The sequence below is a fragment of the Polyodon spathula genome, chromosome 9 (assembly GCF_017654505.1).
Source record: "Polyodon spathula isolate WHYD16114869_AA chromosome 9, ASM1765450v1, whole genome shotgun sequence".
Lineage (NCBI taxonomy): Eukaryota > Metazoa > Chordata > Actinopteri > Acipenseriformes > Polyodontidae > Polyodon > Polyodon spathula.
In genome coordinates this window covers 1,894,446-1,914,429 of record NC_054542.1, presented here as the reverse complement: position 1 = coordinate 1,914,429, position 19,984 = coordinate 1,894,446, and the positions used below count along the sequence as shown (strand labels likewise).

The following is a 19,984-nucleotide window of genomic DNA, read 5'->3' as shown; positions in this document are numbered from 1 at the left end:
CATGAAACAGGTATTCAGCTTTAAGGATATTTCAGCAAAGTTGATTTTTGTCAGCTGTCTGGATGATGATGCTTCCCAAATGTCTCAAGACACAGATACTGTGCAGTATGTTTGACTCATAAAGCTCTCTTTCGTTCTGACAACCTTAATAGTAAGGCATGTAGAATGAATAGCATATTATTGTTACTACTTCCAAGTTAATTTTCAAATAACTGAGGGGAATATAATGAGAACCTGGGTGTTTTGGGAAACTCTTGCATTTGTTTACATGTTATTTTTCACATTGTCAAATTAGCAGCTTTCCCAAATCCTTTTTTTGTAGGATGCTGTACAGAACTGAATTATTGTTAGCTTTAGGCATTGATACTAAAGAGGCTGCTGCCTTGGATTGTGTATGATCTGTTACAGGTACAAAAGCGAATCAATTTAATGTATTTGGTTGTATCGTGGTACATTGTTGTCATTACTAAAATATTATATAAAATGTGTTTTTTTATTATAGTCGTGGCCATACATTTACAAATACATTTGCCCTGTTGATTCTGTACTGTAGATCATGAAGTAGTAATGTTGTTCCAGTATGGCTATTCATTTTATTTCACACACACACAACCAAGACAATTATAGAGGATTCCATTAAAGTTGAAAACATGAGTAAAGCTCAGATTATTCATTTAAACTGTAATGGGAATTTATGGAGGAACAAATTTGCAACAGTGACTGTTTTAGATTGGGTAAATACAGTTCACAAATTAGTTTTATTTATCTTGGAAATATGTCATTCAGATCACTAGAGAAACATTCTCTCACTCTGTACCAGCTTGCATACAGTAAATGGGATGATCAAGTAAGACCAAGCACTTGACAGGAGGTGAGTCAGTAATTGGGCTAAGGTCACCATTAAGGTTAAGAAATCAATGTGCTGGAATGCTCCTTTGGGAAAAGGTCAAGTTCTAATTACTGACCTGTGGTTTAATGTGAGCTCCTTCCTGGTTCAAGACTGGGCAGCAAACCCTTCTTGAACCAGGAACTACTTCTGTAGCTTTGGTACACTAATGACTGGCCATGCCTGGCCAATGTTACACCCATTTACAGCTAAATGCTTTAGATCTCCCCAGTTATACAGTAACACCAAAGAATTTGCTCTATTTGTTTGTGTTAAAGTAAAAATAAAAACTATAAATGTTATAAAAACAATTACATTTCTCAGAATGGTGCAAATCAGTGAAAAGGTCTTGATTAATAAGGCTTCAAGTACTTTGTTTATGGCTTAGTGGAATAGGTATAACATCTCAACTGAGTTCTCAGTCCCTGTACATTATCCGTTTTGCCTGTGATTATGATTTTTTTCTGCTTGAAACTGTTTTTATTAAAATATATATGATTTGACGTACATAGTGTTCTGCATTTTTTGGTTTTTATCTTAAATTTCCTGGGAATTTTTCCGTAGTTTATTTTACAAATACTAAAATAGTGATAAAATCAGTATAAATTAGTTTTTAATTGAAACATCGGGGAAAAATCTGGGAATAAATCTCATTATGTACACTTTACATGTGGAATATGATGCGTGGCAGTTCTGGTTTCTGATTAAGTTTAATGTCCCTGGGATGTAAGCAGGATCTGTGCAAATCGAGGCCACTTTTTCCCAAGTTACTGATATTTTGCGAACGTTTGGGCAATCGCTGTACTGACTGAGCTGGTATTGGCAGGAGGGATGAATGTGACATCAGCAAACAAATTCATTAACACAGTCATTTTGCTATTTCTTTTATTAAAGCATGTGTAAAAGCCACAGAAATTGATTGCTTGTCTCCAGTTCACTTTCTTGTTTTAGTTTCAGTATGTTCTTTTATTCTCAGCGCGAACACATACCTCAGTGCAGCAGTATTTGCAACGCTGTGCACCCTCTGCCTTATCTGGCCCACTTCTGCTGTTTGGCTTTTTTCTATACTTCGAAACGTAATTTTCCTTTGAATATTCATAAACTGATTTATGTTTTCTCCCCATTCCTCATCCACTCAAAATATTATAATTTTATGTATTTCAATTTAGTTTTTGATCAAACTAGTTACTACACTCAGCACTTCCACAATAATCAGACTTTGATTGGCCATTGGCCAACAGATCAAGTGATAGTATGTTTGTGAAGCAACAGAGAACCAATCACATGCAATGTTTGAATGTTATTTGATCATCGGTCTAAACATGTGTGCTGTATCTTAGGATTCAATGTAGCGCTGCTTATTAAAATGTTGGAGTCAAAATAAAACAGCATTTTAATCAAAATAGTGTGTATTTCCTAAAAAATGGTAGCGGGAAAATACTGACTAAAAGTCAGGTATAAATCAGTAAAAACTGAGGTCTAGTTTAAAGAAAAAAAAAAAAAAAAAAATCCTGTAATTTTTAGGTAAACACTAGACATACAGTACATGTTATATCATGCAGCTCCTGAAAATATTTTGCTCTTGGTGGAGCATTTTACTTGGTATGTACAGCACTAACTTTCTTTTATACGCTATCACACAATTTAAAAATGATCTGCCTTATACTTCTCCTTGTCCCATCTCTCACTGGGGATGCATGCCCCTGGCAATGGGTATATACAGGAGAGGTGCCTGCATGGGTGTATGGCACGTAGCTGGACACAATCCCTTTATTTGATTTATTAGGTTTTTTTCCTCCAGTTGCCTATGTAGTCAAATTCAATTCCTTGCAATTCCTTAAAGGTGTAGGCAGGTCAATTTGAGAATTCATACTTTCTTTGTGTAACATCTGATGTACACGAATAAACATTGATGATAAATCATTCTAAATGAATAAAGCAAGTTCTAGGCATCCCAAAATAGTTCCATTATTACTCGGCTGTACTCCAGATAACTTCACTTGCTTCTGGTATGCATTGATTACTATATATATATATATATATATCTCAGTTCGTGTGACTGTCTACAGCAAAATGTATTGTCTTTAGCACAACAAATGAGAGCTAATGCTAATATTAACAATATGTATTCTATCTTTTTTTGAATAGCTAGAGAAATGATACGTTGCAGTATGTTTATGTAGAGTAAATTTATTTTAATTGTTGACTTGACTGTAACAAGTGTGCTTTCTAAGAACACAAAGTAATGACTTTTTCTTTCTCGTTTCTGTCCAGCTCGTCGGTGGGGAGTTTGATTTGGAGATGAACTTCATCATCCAGGATGCTGAAAGCATAGCGTGCATGGTGGAGCTGCTGGAGCATTGTGATGTCACTTGCCAGGCAGAAATCTGGAGCATGTTCACCGCTATTCTGCGGAAGAGCGTCCGCAATCTACAGACCAGCACGGAGGTCGGCCTTATAGAACAGGTGCTGCTAAAAATGAGCACAGTCGATGACATGATAGCAGGTATGACATGAGATGCATTATACTCAATATACATACTGTGGATCTGACGAACTACAAACCCAAATTACTGGAGCAGGTATGACCAGTAAAACAACTGCATAGGGTTGCTGTAGAAAATATTGTATTTTATGTGTCGTTTTTACCAGTTTACCAGAATACAAAATAATGCACACTATTTAAATGATTACATCAGGTCTGAGAGCGGGGTTATTAACTCACTCATAGTTTTTTAGATTGTGAGCAAAGAAACAAGTAGAATATATACTTAAAAAATTCTCATTAGTCGCTGTGGCACTGCCTGGATATTCACTGTGTGTGTTGTGTTTTTGTAGTCCACGGTAGAAGTGTCATGACCAAAGACCTAAAAACTACATTTCACAGAAGCCGCTAGGGCTGAATGGGGAAACACCTGGGTGAGGGAATTGTAAATTGAATTCTCGGCATGTGCACAGGACTATAAACTAGGCTTTGTGTTGTGTTCAGGGTGGGGTTCAGAAAGCGGTATAGAAATAACAAGTGCTACTCGTGCTGGAAGCACCAGCATGGTACTTGTTTTGTTGAAGGAATTTTCTGGTCGAGATTTGTTTTTGTTTAACCTTTTTGTTTTTTGTCTGCCTTCTTGTTTCCTTTTTGTAAATGTAATAAATACACAGACCAGCGCTTCAGCCCTCAGTACCGGTATATGTTTGTCAACTTCCCAGTCTGAGGATGTCACCTCCAAGCCATCCTGTCATATTAGGGTCCACAATACTGAAGATGCACACTGAGAAGTTACATAAATAAGGAATTTGAAAACTAGGCACAGTAACTAGGCATTCTTTCTTATAAAATACAGTGTGCATGATGCTAAACCATGGAAGAATGTAGTTAGAAGACAACAGTGTCAAATTTTAACATGGTTGTGGGACACTGCAGCTTTAATGCTCTAAAATCCAATACAATCTGCATGAAAATAACAGTGGTAGCAGAGCGTAATGCTTTTCCTTTATATTATAAGCATTACTGGTTCAATGGCCATTAAAGCTTGCTCGTTCATGCATCAATGGTAAATACATTTTGCTGTTAAATACAGATGAGCCGTAGAGTAAGGACATCTTATTAAGGTGGTATGAAACTATATCACTGGGGATGTTTCATGCATATTTGAAAGCTGCATAAATCTGTTAGGATTATTTTTGCATTGCTATGCAATGCATGGTAATTAAAAGATACTAGCACATGTTTTTCAATGTAGTGAGTAGTGAGGGGGGTGAGGAGGAGGGGTAGCAGCCCTGAATCTTATTCCAGTTATTGGTTGGTCAGTTTCACCTTTTCTCTTATTAGTTAATATTTTTCTGGTCCCAGTTATTTTAAAGCACTGCATTGAAGATTTAAGATAAGCAGCCAATTTAAGACCATTTTAATACAATTATGAACCTAAATCAGCTACTTGGATGCATAAAACATTTCTCTCTGTCCATTAAGATTGTTAACCATTAAAGGTGTTATAATTCAATGTAAATCTCTATTCTTGTTTATTTTTACTTTTTGTCTCAGGTAATGCTCATTTGTCCTATAAGTTAGATATAAGTGCTATGGTCTGTTAAAAAAATATAGTAAAACAAGGAAAAGTGGCTCATCTTGGTGGAAGTCTGGAATTAAAAAGATAAACAAGGAAACAAAAATAACATTTTGAGATTATTATTGTGAGGTATGTCAAGGTGATTAACCCTTTTGAAAGGTTTAAATGATAAGTAGTTGTCTTGTTGTTGGTTTGTTAAATTACCAGCGTTATAGTATAGGTGAGGAGAACATTAATTTAAATTTAAAAACACAATTACACCATTGGCCACTGGGTGGTAGTGTCTGCTACTGTATTTAGAAATGAAATGAGCAGGAAATTGCTTATTGAAAAATTGTATTTGTAAGTTAATGTGGCGTTATAATTATTGGTAAAGAAAAACAAAGGACAGGGAAATTGATTTTTGCTGCCATAATGAGATTTCTGTTTTTGCTGCCTTGGCTGCTTGAAGGATTGAGGCACTGGAAGCTGGTAACACAGTGTGGTGGTGGAGAGCTTTGAATTGGAATATCTTGCCTTCAGGCAACTGCAGGTGCAGGTGTGGGGCTTGTGCCTTATAGTAGCTAATGTTGGCCCACATTCTTGCGCACACATTCATCTAGCTTGGAGCTGTGCACTAAGCAGACGCACACGGCTGCATAGCCATTGGGTGAAACATGAAAGATGCAACTACTAGGAATTGTTTTTGTTTCTCTGTCTTTCAGATCTTTTGGTTGATATGTTGGGAGTTCTTGCCAGTTACAGCATTACTGTCAAGGAACTGAAGCTTCTGTTCAGCATGTTGCGAGGAGACAGTGGACTGTGGGTAAGCAGTGTTTTAAGTAAAAGGCAGTATCAAGTGTCACTAGAATTTGATGTATTAGTGCTTTAGTGAAGCATCATGCCCCAGACAAATGATCTCTGGAGGCCCATAAACAAAATTTGTTTGAAGCTGCTTGATAATTGATTCGCAGCGTTAAGGTTCTGGAGGTAATTGACAGGGAATTGATTTGCCAGCAGTGGGATGATGTCATGAATGTTTGGACCTATGGGATTTTATCTCTGCCTGCTTACTTCTGATGACCTTTTATATCTCTCTCCTTTGTCCGACAGCCAAGGCACGCAGTCAAGTTGCTGTCAGTTTTGAATCAAATGCCACAAAGACACGGCCCAGACACCTTTTTCAACTTTCCAGGTCGAAGTGCTGCAGTAAGTGTATTTGCTGGACGTTGCACACAAGTTGAGAAAGTATATCCATGCATTTACTTTTTCTGACAAAAGAATATTTTTAAAGACATGCTATTCTCCTGTTTATTCGACTGGATCTTGAGTAGATCACCTGCTAAAGCCAGATAGGACACTACCATCATGAAATATGTACATTTGTATGGTAAAGATTGCAACATTTTAAGGTCTTTGTTTTATGCACTTTACAACCACATTACATTAAATTATTGTTAAATTAAGATAAAAACATTTTGGTGCACTGATAACGTTTAGATGTTCAGTGGGTATGAGACACAGCTGGGGAGGTTATTGCAATGTTGTATCTTCAATTTCAGAAACAGAATCCAGACTAGAAGTGTTTTTTTTTTTTTTTTTTTAACTTTGGACAAGGCATCATTAACACAAGTTGGGTGTGCAATGCGTTTGCCAGCAGCATGTTAACCTTATATGATTCTTATTGATGTTTCCATGATAACGTAAATCATTCAGTACCCAAACAGTATGGGGGATACTTTGGTGTAACCTGCTGTAAACTAAGATCCAGACTACCCTATACAGTTACAACTCCTCCATATCGAAACTCTCCAACTTAGGATCTACAGACTTTAAGATATTTGTATTTGGCATTATGCAAAGTTTGTATTTTCAACAGCCAGTACGACAGATTTGCAGACAACTTTAAGGAACAGCATGACCCAGAGTGCTATTCTTTGAACTCCAGTAGTATTACCTGTTGCGCACGTCCATACGCTATATAGTGGTATTGCAGTCTTGAAAGAAATGCATTACAGTACTATCTTTTGATATCTTGTACTACACAATGTAAAAATAAATCACTAAATAAACTTTGTTTGTTTGCCTTGTGTTTCTTAAGGCACTGTTTGTGTTTCACCTGAGGTTAAAAAAAAAAAAAAAACCTTAAGTCAGGGTCAGGATTAAAATGTTACTGACTACAGAGCATGTCGATAGGTGAAGCAGCTGGTTAGTTAGTGACAGGCATGAAGGAGTTGAAAAGGGTTGGGACAATTTCATTCTACAAAGGACCATAATGCAAGACAAAATTAAAGCAAGGCTTGCAGACAGAGATCATTATTTGATATTAAAGCTTTACCGGACACTGTCTATTACTTATCATAACGTTGTTGTGTGCTGTATGCATCCCCCTTTTCATCCTTTTAATTTATAATAACATTACTATCCTTTACAGTGGCCATTAGTCATAGAAAATGTACCTTGTGTTTCGTTGTCACTGTTATGATTGTTCTATTGGGCACTGACCATGGTGTTGGACCTGCTGCTTAATAGTATTAATAATCATACAAATATGTGTTAGATTTGATCAGATTAGAACTGTACCAGCCTATATGTCGCTTACCTTACCTTTTCATCTCCTAAACAAGTAGTTACAAATACAATTGCTCACTCAGTTTGTTTTCTCCTTTCAGGCCATCGCATTGCCTCCTATTGCTAAGTGGCCTTACCAAAATGGCTTTACTCTCAACACCTGGTTTCGAATGGACCCCCTGAATAATATCAACGTAGACAAGGACAAACCTTATCTTTATTGGTAAGTACAAATTCTTCACACAAACGCATTGAATGGCACCTGTAGGTATGCTTTCATAAGTGTAATTACAATGATGAAGGCACTAGCAAACACGTTGTCTGCTTGAAGTTATGGATTTACCTGTCATCACAAGATCCGATCGTGACGAGGAGGAACCAATACTGCCAAGATCTACAATCATCCTGTTGGTACAACTTATTTAACATTTTGAAATGTAGCATGCTTTGCATCCTAAAACACCCGGACAATCGATTGTGTTGGACTTTCTGTGCTTTTAGAGTGCAAAAAAGTATTAAATAAATACATAAAATAAATACATCTGTACATACATGTTGCTGTCATGGTATCTGGCATTGCTTTAGCTTGTCACTGTTTACTCGGCTTTTTTTAAAACAAAGTTTGTCCTGCAGCTGTTCCTTGATTTATTTAACAGTTTGCTAGATGATTTTCTGTTTACTGATTTAACTAAATATTTTTACCTTTAAGGGACCAAAAAATTGTAAATGCAATGCAAATTGTGCATACTGAATAAACTAATAAATAAGCTTATAATATCAAGATCAACAAAATATAAAGGCAAGGTACATTAATTAAATGTAGCAAATAACTAGCGTCCTGAAAGGTGTTTGCGCTACTGGCTGGGTGTTCATCAAGAATCCCACTATTAATTTCTCTGCTGTTTTTATATATATATATATATATATATATATATATATATATATATATATATATATATATATATATATATATATATATATATATATATATATATATATATATATATATATATATATATATATATGTGTGTGTGTGTGTGTGTGTGTGTGTGTGTGTATGTATATATATATATATATATATATATATATATATATATATATATATATATATATATATATATATATATATATATGTATATATATATACTTCTTTCAACTGCTCAGGGACTGTAGAAGGAGGGTTACTCAGAAGAGGACATTCTGGGCATTGCAAATGGAAAATACATGGATAAATATTGAAGCAGACACTTGTCATAGCAAAAATACAAAATACAACACTGTCCAAGACACACTAATTTCTGCAATCTAAAATCTGCAATTTGTACTGTAAAATAATAATAATAATAATAATAATAATCTTTATTTTTATATAGCGCCTTTCATAGTGGACCACCATCACAAAGCGCTTTACAAGATACAAGACTAGGGTGTGTAAACTGTGCTGCAGAGTCACTTACGACAATGTCTCACCCGAAAGACGAAGCACAAGGAGGTTAAGTGACTTGCTCAAGGTCAAACAGTGAGTCAGTGGCTGAGCTGAGATTTGAACCGGGGACCAGCTGGTTACACAGCCTCCTCATTAAAGATTGGAGAACAAACTGGGGGGGGCACAAGATTGAATAATTGACAAAGCATGCATTAGACTATATGTAAGGGCCATAGTCTGCGACAGAATTTTTCGTTCCCTGCTGTTACTTAAACTGCTGGAATAACAATTTGAATATTTCAGAAATCAGTCACACTTGTTCAACGCTGCATATTTGTGGACCACTTTTGGTATGATTTTTGTTCTTGTTGATTTTCCCCACAACTTACAGTGGGCTGTGCACAGCCGTACAGAAACAATCAAAATGCATGCAGTGGATGGCGTTTCACTGTAACACATCTCCTGATCAAAGCTGCTTTTGAGTTCTATTTGACCTGTCCACGTATAAAAGACTTCATTGTTTCCCACAGGGTGGAAAAAGAAACCTAAGTAATATTAGTCTCTAAATAAAATGATATTTGAGAAGTAATAAATTGAATGAAATTATCACCACCAAGGGAAACGAGAAAGATTGCGCTCTGGAAAGCTGAGTTCCAAAACTAAGGGTGCATGGTTGGAAATTACTGTACCATGTTAAGAGCAAGAGCGAATAAGTGACAATTTATTGTCCAAGGAAAAAATAATCTATATGCAAGTGTGTTTTATAGACAGGAAAAAATGAGTACTGCTTTGCTGTAGGATACAAGAAACGCCAGGGATCAGAAACACCATGTTGATCCATCAGTGGAGTATTATAAACTCTACCAGTAACTATAAAAAAAACACCTTGAGGGTCCACCTTAGTGTGGGAAGCTACAGACCTTGTTGAATTATGCATTAGAATTGCTGCACCCCTGGCTTTACTGTGAAACTGAGAATGAAACCCCTGACCCACCCAATCCCTACGAATCCTAAACTGGCCAGAAGTACAAAAGTATGTCTCTTGCAGGAATATTTACTTTAAGAAGTTGAAAGTGTGATAGTACTCTCTTACACTTTACTGGCTGATTTGAGCCCCTTAACATTCCTACTGATATATTTCACAGACGATCTCCCATCATGTTTGGTTGAGCTTATCTGTACCATGTATTGTTTAAAAAGTAAATTGAATGACAGAGTGAACAGAGGATAATATCAATGTGAGCAGTCAAGCTAGACTCAAAATGAAAGAAAGAAAAAAAAGGAAAAGAAAAAGAAAACAAAGAAAAGAAAAAACAGTAGAGCTTGAAATCAAATCAGGACCTGCCCCCCCACTATTTTTTTTCCCACCCCAGAACACCTCCCCAAACGAGCCTAACCATAAAACACGCCATCTGTGCACAAAGTGCATTGTACCAGAACAGAGTTAAACATTCTGAACCTGCAGCCCTGCAGTTTGCTCAAATTCAGGCATACTAAGATAGGTATCTAATAATAAAATAACAATAAAGATAACTTTGTACTAGAAAAGTGATGACTTCTTAACAGCATACATGAAAAGGCAATGTGAAGCTTGCAGAGCATCATGACATAGATGAACAAAAAATATATACAGTATATTGAAGTATTTTCATTTTTTTCAAATGTCAAGTCTTTTGTCCCCCTTCCGTCTTGGAAAATAACGTAATATAAACTTAACTAGACATAAACTAACTCAGACATAAACTAACCTACAATATGCAGACCCAAGGGCACACAGACGTGTGTTTTACACAATAAACAACAATTAATGACAACAACAGTGAGGCAATACATATAGATATAAACATGAATGGAAACTGCATACATGAAAAACAAAAATGAGTCACAAGCTCCCATGGGTATGAAAAAAGGCAGCTATAAACTGAGGGAACGTTTTTAACTGACTTGGGAAACCTTATCCTCCTACAACCAAAACAGAATAAATCAATAAATAAAACAAGGAAGTATGTATCTGAATAGTAACAGATAACTGCGGTATTTATCAGTTACAAGCAAACCAACACGCTTTATATCACGCTTACCCCACAGTGCCCTGTAGATGACAAAAAACAACTGTATTCAGCATGTACCAAACATACCAAGCTGATGTCCAGGAATACTGACCAAGCCATAGCCTTAAACCGGATTCACTCTATCAGGTACAGACATGCTGGCGAGAACATGGCGTTTCACATATAATAGTGCTTCCTCAGCATCACTGAAAAAACGTACAGAGTCATTGTGTAACCATCTGAGCTGAGCTGGAAACAACAGGCCAAACCTTACTCCAGGCTGATTGTATAAGGATCACTTCACCTCCCCAAAAGCCGCCCTTTTCTTTGCAACAGATGGAGCACAATCCGGGTAGATGAAAAATGTCTGTTCCTTAAACAATAAAGAGTTGCTTTCCCTGGCTTGGCGCAGTATTTCTTCTAGAATGTGGAAGTTGTGTATCCTGACAGTGAAAGGACGAGGTTTCTGACCTAACCAGGAAGTGGCTGAAGAGATCTATGTGCCCGATCGAGTAAGGGTTTCTCCCCCAAGGAAAGAGCATCCATCAGTAGCTGGGCCATGAATTCCATCGGATGTGGTCCTTCAGTGCTCTCCTCAATCCTAATCACCCTAAGGTTATTTCTCCTAGATCTCCCCTCCAAGTCCTCACACTTCTCACTTAAGGATTTGATTGCTTCTGACATTTTTTCCACTTCAGACTCCAAGGCCTTAGTCGAATCAGACCAATGCATGGCAGCCTGCTCCAAATCCCCCAGTTTCTTGCTGTGCGTATCAGTGAGGGCCCGTAAAGCAGACACCAAGGAGTGCATCTTCTCTTGTATGGCTGTAATCTCTCCTCTGATAGACCACAAAGCCGCTTCGATCTTGGCATCCAATGTCGAACATATCTCAGCTTTTAGAGAGACGACTTACTCTGAAGAGAGGATATAACTTCCAGTACAGCGGTGTTGGTTGAATCGTTGGCGCTTCCAGGTGGGTAAACAGCAACGGTCTCCTCTGTAGGAGAGGCCGCAGGATCACGGTCTCCAGCGAAAGCCTCCTCCTTTCCCCTTGTACTTGGCATATTAGGGGTTTACCCGGCCAGTTGAATGCTCTCAAGTAAGTACTGAACAGCACAAGCTTAATTACAAAAAAAGAACAAAACTGTAATGCCATTGAAATTATTAAAATAAAAACATATTTGTGAAAGCAAACGGAAAGTGCATCTCACTTGCTCATAACTCTACAGCGCCCCCATAAGTGTGTTTTACAGTTGGCATAAATATAGTACATGCTCTCCTCTTCCCATTATTTATGTATTTTAACAAAATGGTTCATCATTAAATTACCATTTGATATGATATTATATTGTGATATGTATTGTATTGTGACATTAGTGTATTGTTTCACTCCTAATGGATGCCTCAGATGACTGCAAAATGTAGTAATACTTACAGTACTTGTGTACGTGTATCTAAAGTGTATTCACTCACTAAGATATCCAGTTATCTGTTTTGATGCAATCTTAGTCATAGTATGTGTGATAAAAAGATCACACTAAATTATGTACATTTTTTATTTTTTGACAATATGAAGTCAAGGCTCTATTCCAAATACTATTTGGGTTAAAAAAAAAAAAAAATACAATAGTAAAAGGTTTTTCTTTTTAACTAGTTAATATTCTTCTTGGATATTTGTATTATGTTGAATCTGAGAAATCATCAGAAAGGGAACTGACTAAAGCCTTCTTGTATTTGGCAGACTGCAGTGTAGAGCAGGGATTGTTAGCCGTGTAAATGTGGAATCTAATCATATTTTCTCAGGTCCCCTGATATCAAAGCTGGCTGGCTGATTTCATGCATCCATGCCTGTATCACACACCATTTACTCTTGCTACACTGTGGCCTGCAGCACTGCTGTGGTCAGAATAACAGTAATATATTAAAAATGAAATTTTGTTTATAAACCATGGAAATTAAATGTTGTACATAATTGGTTTAGCTGATCTTTCCAATCCAGAAAAGGCACAGTGATGAATAAGAAAACAGGTAGATTCTTGGTGGCAGAAGCCTTGTCTCCTACACTGTTCTAGGCTGTCAGCACACAAGGGAGCTACAAGACAGAGGTGGTAGAATTTACGAGTAAATGCTTAGTACCAAAGCGTGATGGGGTACACCCCACCCTTATTATTATTATTATTATTATTATTATTATTATTATTATTATTAATAATTATTATAGTAAAACATATTGTTTTGTGTTTGTTAAAAACAATGTTGTTTTTATTAATGTTTTGCAGCCTGGATGGGGTTAAATTCCCCATCCATGTAAACTCGTGTGTAATATGGTCATCTCCAAATTGATTAAGCAGTTACCAATTTGGAGATGGCCAAGTATATAAAATCTGCTACTCGTGCTGGATTTCGACCAGCGCAATATTTGTTGGATTATTGTGTTTGTTTATTTTGGCCACCGTGCCGTTTTGTTAATGTTCAGTTTGTTGAAGTTATTTAATAAAGAACCTAGCACATTGGCAACTCACCCCACAGTACTGTGCCTGTGTGTATTTGCTGGTCTGGTGACATCACCACTCAGCCATCTGTGACACAAAGATAGAAAGTAATTTGATGGTTTAGCGCTGTGTGCCTTGTCAGCTATAGGTATGTTAGGACTCTAGAGAGTGATGTATACAGTATTTCAGCCAGCTTTATGTGCCTTCATTTGTCACCTGTACCAGTGCAACTGGAGAAAAGATAGTTATGGCTCCATGCCCTCACTTGAAGTTGTCAGTGCTCTATTTTGTCAGTCATGGACCTTTTATAGTGCATTAGGCAATCTGGGCATAATTAGTGGCAGTTCAGGCAGCATTTGTTCAGTATAAAAAAAGGAAGAACACCTAATCTCTGATATTTCATACCCATAAAAGGTTGCTTTTGTATCTATGTTGCTATTTTTCTCAGTTTAAGCAATAGTAGTGGTTAAGATTGATTAAATGGATATTTAAAAACTCACTCAAATTAGATTGTTTTAATGATTTATACAAAACAGTTGGTCTAACTACAGTAATTGCTTTCTTTCTTTTTTTCTTTGTAGCTTTCGTACAAGCAAAGGGATTGGTTACTCTGCACATTTTGTTGGAAACTGTTTGATCGTCACATCCCTGAAGTCAAAAGGCAAAGGTTTTCAGCACTGCGTGAAATACGATTTCCAGCCCCGGAAAGTAAGAAACACTTTTATCGTAATACAGTATTGTACAGTATCAGATTTTGTTCTCACATGTGTCTGTTTAACAACCTGTTTGGGTAAAGTTGTACATAAAGTTAGATGTAAAGTGAGTACTGTAGTTTGGTTTTGCATTTGTGATTCTGATATGTGTGTTAATATGTCCTTTATTTTAAACAGAAAAAACTGTGCACCAAGGTAGATTTTTGTATGAGCATTATGACTTTTTTTCATGTATTCCTTATGCTTATGCTAATGCCTTTTGTACCGTATGTCCTCTGATTCAAATACAGAGGAATTGATTTCTTTGTTATGTGACCCCCTTATTAATCTGCCTGATTTGTTACATGATACACCAATGTTTGCTTTTACTGTCTAAACTAGGTTGGAAGCCCTTTCTGCTCAGCTCAATATGTCTCAAGACTTGCAGTAATCTTGAACTGGTTGTGTTACGTAGGCTGTGGCTCTATGCAATCAATTGGTTCTCCTTGGGGAGGTGTAATAGTTATCATGGAATTATGTTTAACTAAGAAGCAGCTTTTTATTAAGGTGTTTCCGACTATGAAAACTTTGGTCACCAGAACTGTAAATTCATGTCACCCGGTCAGACAGAAGGATGTTAAAAATCATGCATTCTGCTGTTTCTTGTTCTTTCTATGATGAATGGTAAACAAATGGCAGCCACATTAAAGGCACAGCGAGTCATTCTCTGCTAGAAGTCTGCCCAATGTAATGTTCAAATGTAGTGTAAACATCTGGCAAATGGAAGTCTATAAAATCAAGATAAGTAATATAAAGTGTGAACAGATAGAAAAATGGTTTAACCACTTGGAATCTTTCAAATTATTAAAGATGCATTTTGTATTTGGTCGAATCTACTTTTTGGTAAAACATAAAGTGAAAGGAGTTATTGTCATACTGTTCATGTTCAAGACACTTAAAAGGACATCTAGTTGAAACAGTTGTTGAAGAAAAGCAAACCTTATCTTGTCTGATCGGAGCACTATCTATCGGGATCATGTTAAAGATTACAGTATATTGCTGCAATATTGAGCACATAGGATACAGCAGGATAATCTTTTCTAAAAACACAAACAGACATCTCTGATCTCCCAGGAATGTGTCTGTATTCGATTTCCATTGCATCTTCTCAGGCTCATTTACTCTTGAAGCTTGGCTGATTTATTATTATGTACCTAAACTTATGGCCGTCAGTAATAACGCTTCAGTGGATTTCATAATCTCCTTTGAAAGAGAATGCATGCATGCTTGCTATCTCCCAAGGAATGGTCTCAAATGTTTAAATATGGTTTTATTCCTTAATGGTTGTATTTTTTTTATTTTCTCCACCTTGTGACAACTTGTTTTCATGTCTTTTAATCTAAAGCCTTTCAGTTTATTGGTTATGATATGATTATATCATTAGATGAAACTTTCTGTTCTTGAAATGTCACATTTCACATGTACATGTTGGGGATTCTGTTCTGTGAAATATCTGCCTGAAAAGTGAGTTTGTCAGGATGGGCAAGACTTTGGTAGCATGTGCTCAGGTGTCAGGTTCTTTCGTGTCCATGAGTGGAAGTTTCAAAAGAGATGACTATGGGTCATTCTGGAGAACACATTTCTCTGCAGGAAACAGAGCCAGTAATCATTGTGGAATGTATCCCTTTAGAACTCCAATAACATGTTGAATCAGTGCCATCCTGTCTGCCATTATGGACTTGCATGTTATAGACAGTTTTACAGAAGGTCTTTCAAGTGGTTTTCGTTCAGGGAAAACTGCAAACCATGTGTAAGCCTGCTTGATTTTATAGCACTTGTTTTATGTAACATTGAACAAAATGTTATGCCTGAATGCATTCAAATTGAATATCAGTGGTTTATAAATAATTTTAGCCTGTCTGGATTTATGTGATATCAGATGTTTTAGTTGGTCTCATGCAAAGTCTTTATGTAGCTGTGTCAGGATGTTGGTGTGTTGAGTAAATAAGTGAAGGTCCAAACAGGATGAGTACGTGCAAGAAAAGGTCAGTTTTAATAAATGCAATCCACCTCCTACACCAGCAATGATATGGGGGGTAAAAAGGGTGGGGCTTCAGGCTCAAACAAAAAGGTTAAACAACTAATAATAAACAGTCCATTTCTCCCACAAGTGCATGGACAAGTGCTCCGGGTTGGTTGTTGTTGTGGTGCTTTGCTGTGCAGCTAAAGTGGTGATCCAGGGTGTGTGTGCTGGCTCCGTGGTTGCAGCTCCCAAGCTGCTACTTGCCAGCAACAACAAAATAACAGAAAGCTCAGCGCTCCAGCACGTTAGTTTCAGAGTAATGGGCTGTACTCACGTAGCTGTGTCCCCTTTGTACTGCTAAACTCCTCCCTGTGATCAATGCGGCGCCACTCTATCCAATTGCCCAAGTAATGCAGCTGAGCACAATAGAGCTGTTCCGCAGTCTTACAATTACGACCTTTTCCCAAGATGTCTGACTTCCAGTTCCGTCCCACAATCCCTGTGAAGGCGTACCTCCAACCTTACTTAGCGCCATTACTGGTCGGGAGGTAGATTTGAAGCTCAGATTCCTTCTCTCCCATTCACAAGCCATTCCCATTCACAATTCTTCTTGGGGTTGGTATTATATCACTTTTGTTTTTCTGTGTAGTGCTACAGACTGTTAAAAATAGACATGATTAAATGTACCTATCTGGCCTGTCAAGTTATTATTTTTTTGTGTGTTATCCCTTTTGTAATTTCCTAAATAATTTTTGAATGCAGATAGTTTCTTTAGTTTATGAAAAAAAAAAAAACTAACACTACAAGAGCACCAGGGCAAATAATTATGTTAGTCTGACACATGGCAAATATTTATTGTAGGCTTTAGCAAGCTGTGATCTTATTTGATTCCATTAAAACTTGAATTCTTTGTGTATGAATTTGGATGCTTTTCACAAAGCCCATAGAGACGGTTACACAAAGAAACTTTAACCAAAAATCATCCTGATGAAAATCTGTAATTAAAAAAATCAATTGCCCTAAGTTTTTTTAAAACTGTAATTAGCTTTAAACTGTTTCCTTCTGGAAGTGTATATTACCAATAATACGTGCATGTCCTCCTGCATCAGCAATTGTCTGTTTCAGGTGGGAGTTGTTGTTACCCTTAACGGGTCATCCAAGATTGTCATCACTGACAGCAAGCATACACAGCCGACTCTTTTTCAAGACCCTCCACCCCCTCCAAAAGTGTACATAAAAATACTGACATCAGAAGTGACTAGCTTGGGGTCCCCGGGTGGCTCATCTAGTTAAAGCGCTGCTGCGGGGAGCGCACGATGAGTCATGCGGCTTGGACGGCGCCAGTTCAGGTCCAAAGAGGCCGAACTTTGCTGGGGTCTCCGAAGGGGGCGTCACATTGGCTCTGACGCTCCCAGGGTGGAGGATGGGAAACAGCAGGGACTCATTCTCCTCATCACACAACAGCAAACCTTACTGGCTAGACACTGAGCACATCATTCAGTGGATAAAAAGCAGGGCTGCTCTCTGCTCTCCGGGATCGGTAGCCCATCCACCTCTGCTCTGGATTGCTCGACTTAAAAGCGATTCTGGCTTTAGGCTTGTGGGATTGGAGGACTCTCACACGCCATCAGAACGTCTGAGCTGTCTGGGGACTCGCTGTGGTGAGGAGAAAAAACATAATTGTACAATAAATAATAGTAATAATCGGTCGCTCTAAATGAAGGAAAAAAAAGTGACTAGCTTACTGTACCTGTATTGTACACAAAGATAGGAATTGAACCGGTTCAAAATGTGATCATAATCTCAGTGGCTCACAAGAAAGCAGGTATTATTTAGCTCTACATGTTTTTCCAAGCATGTGAATATTTCAAACTATATAAAAATGTCAGATTTTTTTTATTTTTATTTTTTAAGCAGATAAGAACTGCCGCTGCATCACAAAAGTCAACCGTGTTGCATAGGTTAAAAACAATATTTCAAAATACATTTAAAAATACCTGCACGTCACATAAAAAACTACTTTATTTGTTAAGAAACCGTTAACAAAACAATGCTTTTCAGTTTAGCATTGCAGTCATCAGGGTACAAAGCAGACAAAGGATTTCATCGGCAGATGGAATGCTGTGAAAAACCAGAAAAGATCAAAAAGGGTATGAAGAGCAACATTTTCAAAATGGTTGGTTTAGTGGTTAAGACACTACATTGTGTTTGTTATTTTTGGTGAATATCTGTACTTTATAACTGACATGTTCCAAACCACTGTATAACAATGTACTGACAAACACAGACTATTCAGACTAGACTGTGATCACAGTCATTCAGTGAATGCAATATAAAACCCTTAATCTGAATTTGTATTGCACAGAGAGCATGGCCTTGTGTTTTTTTAAATGTAGCTTTCTGAAGGACAAACAGTACATCTGTGTCTGAACTGTGTTACAAACCCCAACTCTCCAAGGGTCTATTCAAAAAAGGATAACACTTGTCGAAATGAGAAAACATAATCGGATTTCATCCACAGCCACCTATTCATAAGAGATATAATTCAGGTGCGTCGTTAAGCCCCAACGATTTTCATCTATAAAGGCATGTTTTTAACGAATTGAGAGAAAGTTAACATTTACCTCATTAGCATAAAGTTGTTTTTTTTGGTCCTGCAGTTAAGAATGGAAATCTTATGTGTGCGTATGGAAATGGGTTTACCAGCGTTGCCAAACAAAACAAAAATAAAAAGTATTTATTTAAAAATAGTTTTATTTTCCTTTTCTAAATTATGACATGCCCTGAATTTTTGACAGACTTTTTTTTAGGCATCGGAATCAGGCTTTGCAAACTACCCGTGACTGGCCGCTGCAGACTCAGGTTTCGGTAGTACTGTCGTTGGTTCAGTTTTTATTTTTGCAACAGTTCATTTTATTACAGCAGACGGAAGTCCTTTTGATGTAGTCATATTCTCCACAATTGTGTTTTGCTTTACAGAAAATATAACGTAACATCACAGAAACTGTTGAAGTGATTAATGTAGTTCTTTTAGGTTTTATTTGCCATCTTCATTTATGAAATGTCTCATTTTACACGTATATGTTGGGAATTCTGTTCTGTGTAATAGCTCCCTCCATGTGAGTTTCAATCAGGATTAGCAAGACTTTGGTAGCATGCACTCAGGTGTCAGATTCTTTCGTATCCATGAGTGGAAGTTTCAAAAGAGATGACTATGGGTCATTCTGGAGAACACACTTCTCTGCAGATTTCTCAGAAGGAAACAAGCCAGTAATCATTGTGGAATGGTTGTGTATCCCTTTAGAATTCCAGTAGCATGTTGAATCACTGCCATCCTGGCTGCCCATGGTGGCCTTACGTGGTATTGACAGTTTTACAGAAGGTGTTTCAAGTGGTTTTCGTTCAGAGGAAAAAAAAAAAACTATATGTAAGCCTGCTTGATTTTGTAGCACTTGTTTAATGTAACGTTGAACAAAATGTTGTGCCTGAATGCATTCAAATTGAATAGCAGTGGTTTTAGATCATTTTCCCCAGTCCATGACATACTGATGGGTTCGAAGTGATTTTTGTAATGAAATTTAGACAATATTTTTCTTGTGCTTGGCTAGCACTTATTAAATGGCTGCAAGGATAATCACAGCCCTTAAGATAACAAAGTGAACAAAAATGATATATACACATATGTGCATGAAATCTGTAAAATTGTAAGTGCACACACGAAGTGAGAGGACTTTTCTTTTGTTAACGTGTACATCAGTAAATCACAGGTTGGTGACATAAGCTGAATAATTGCTGGT

General features: G+C 37.1%; 1 protein-coding gene across 1 annotated transcript in view; it reads left to right on the top strand.

Moving 5' to 3' along the window:
• nbeaa (neurobeachin a) overlaps window positions 1–19,984 on the top strand; it is a 270,715-nt gene that overhangs the window by 80,050 nt on the left and 170,681 nt on the right. The window contains exons 2-6 of the mRNA XM_041260057.1: window positions 3,161–3,392; window positions 5,658–5,758; window positions 6,046–6,141; window positions 7,605–7,726; window positions 14,054–14,180. Of these exons, the coding sequence (XP_041115991.1) occupies window positions 3,161–3,392; window positions 5,658–5,758; window positions 6,046–6,141; window positions 7,605–7,726; window positions 14,054–14,180 (678 nt within the window). The remainder of the gene's footprint in view (window positions 1–3,160; window positions 3,393–5,657; window positions 5,759–6,045; window positions 6,142–7,604; window positions 7,727–14,053; window positions 14,181–19,984) is intronic.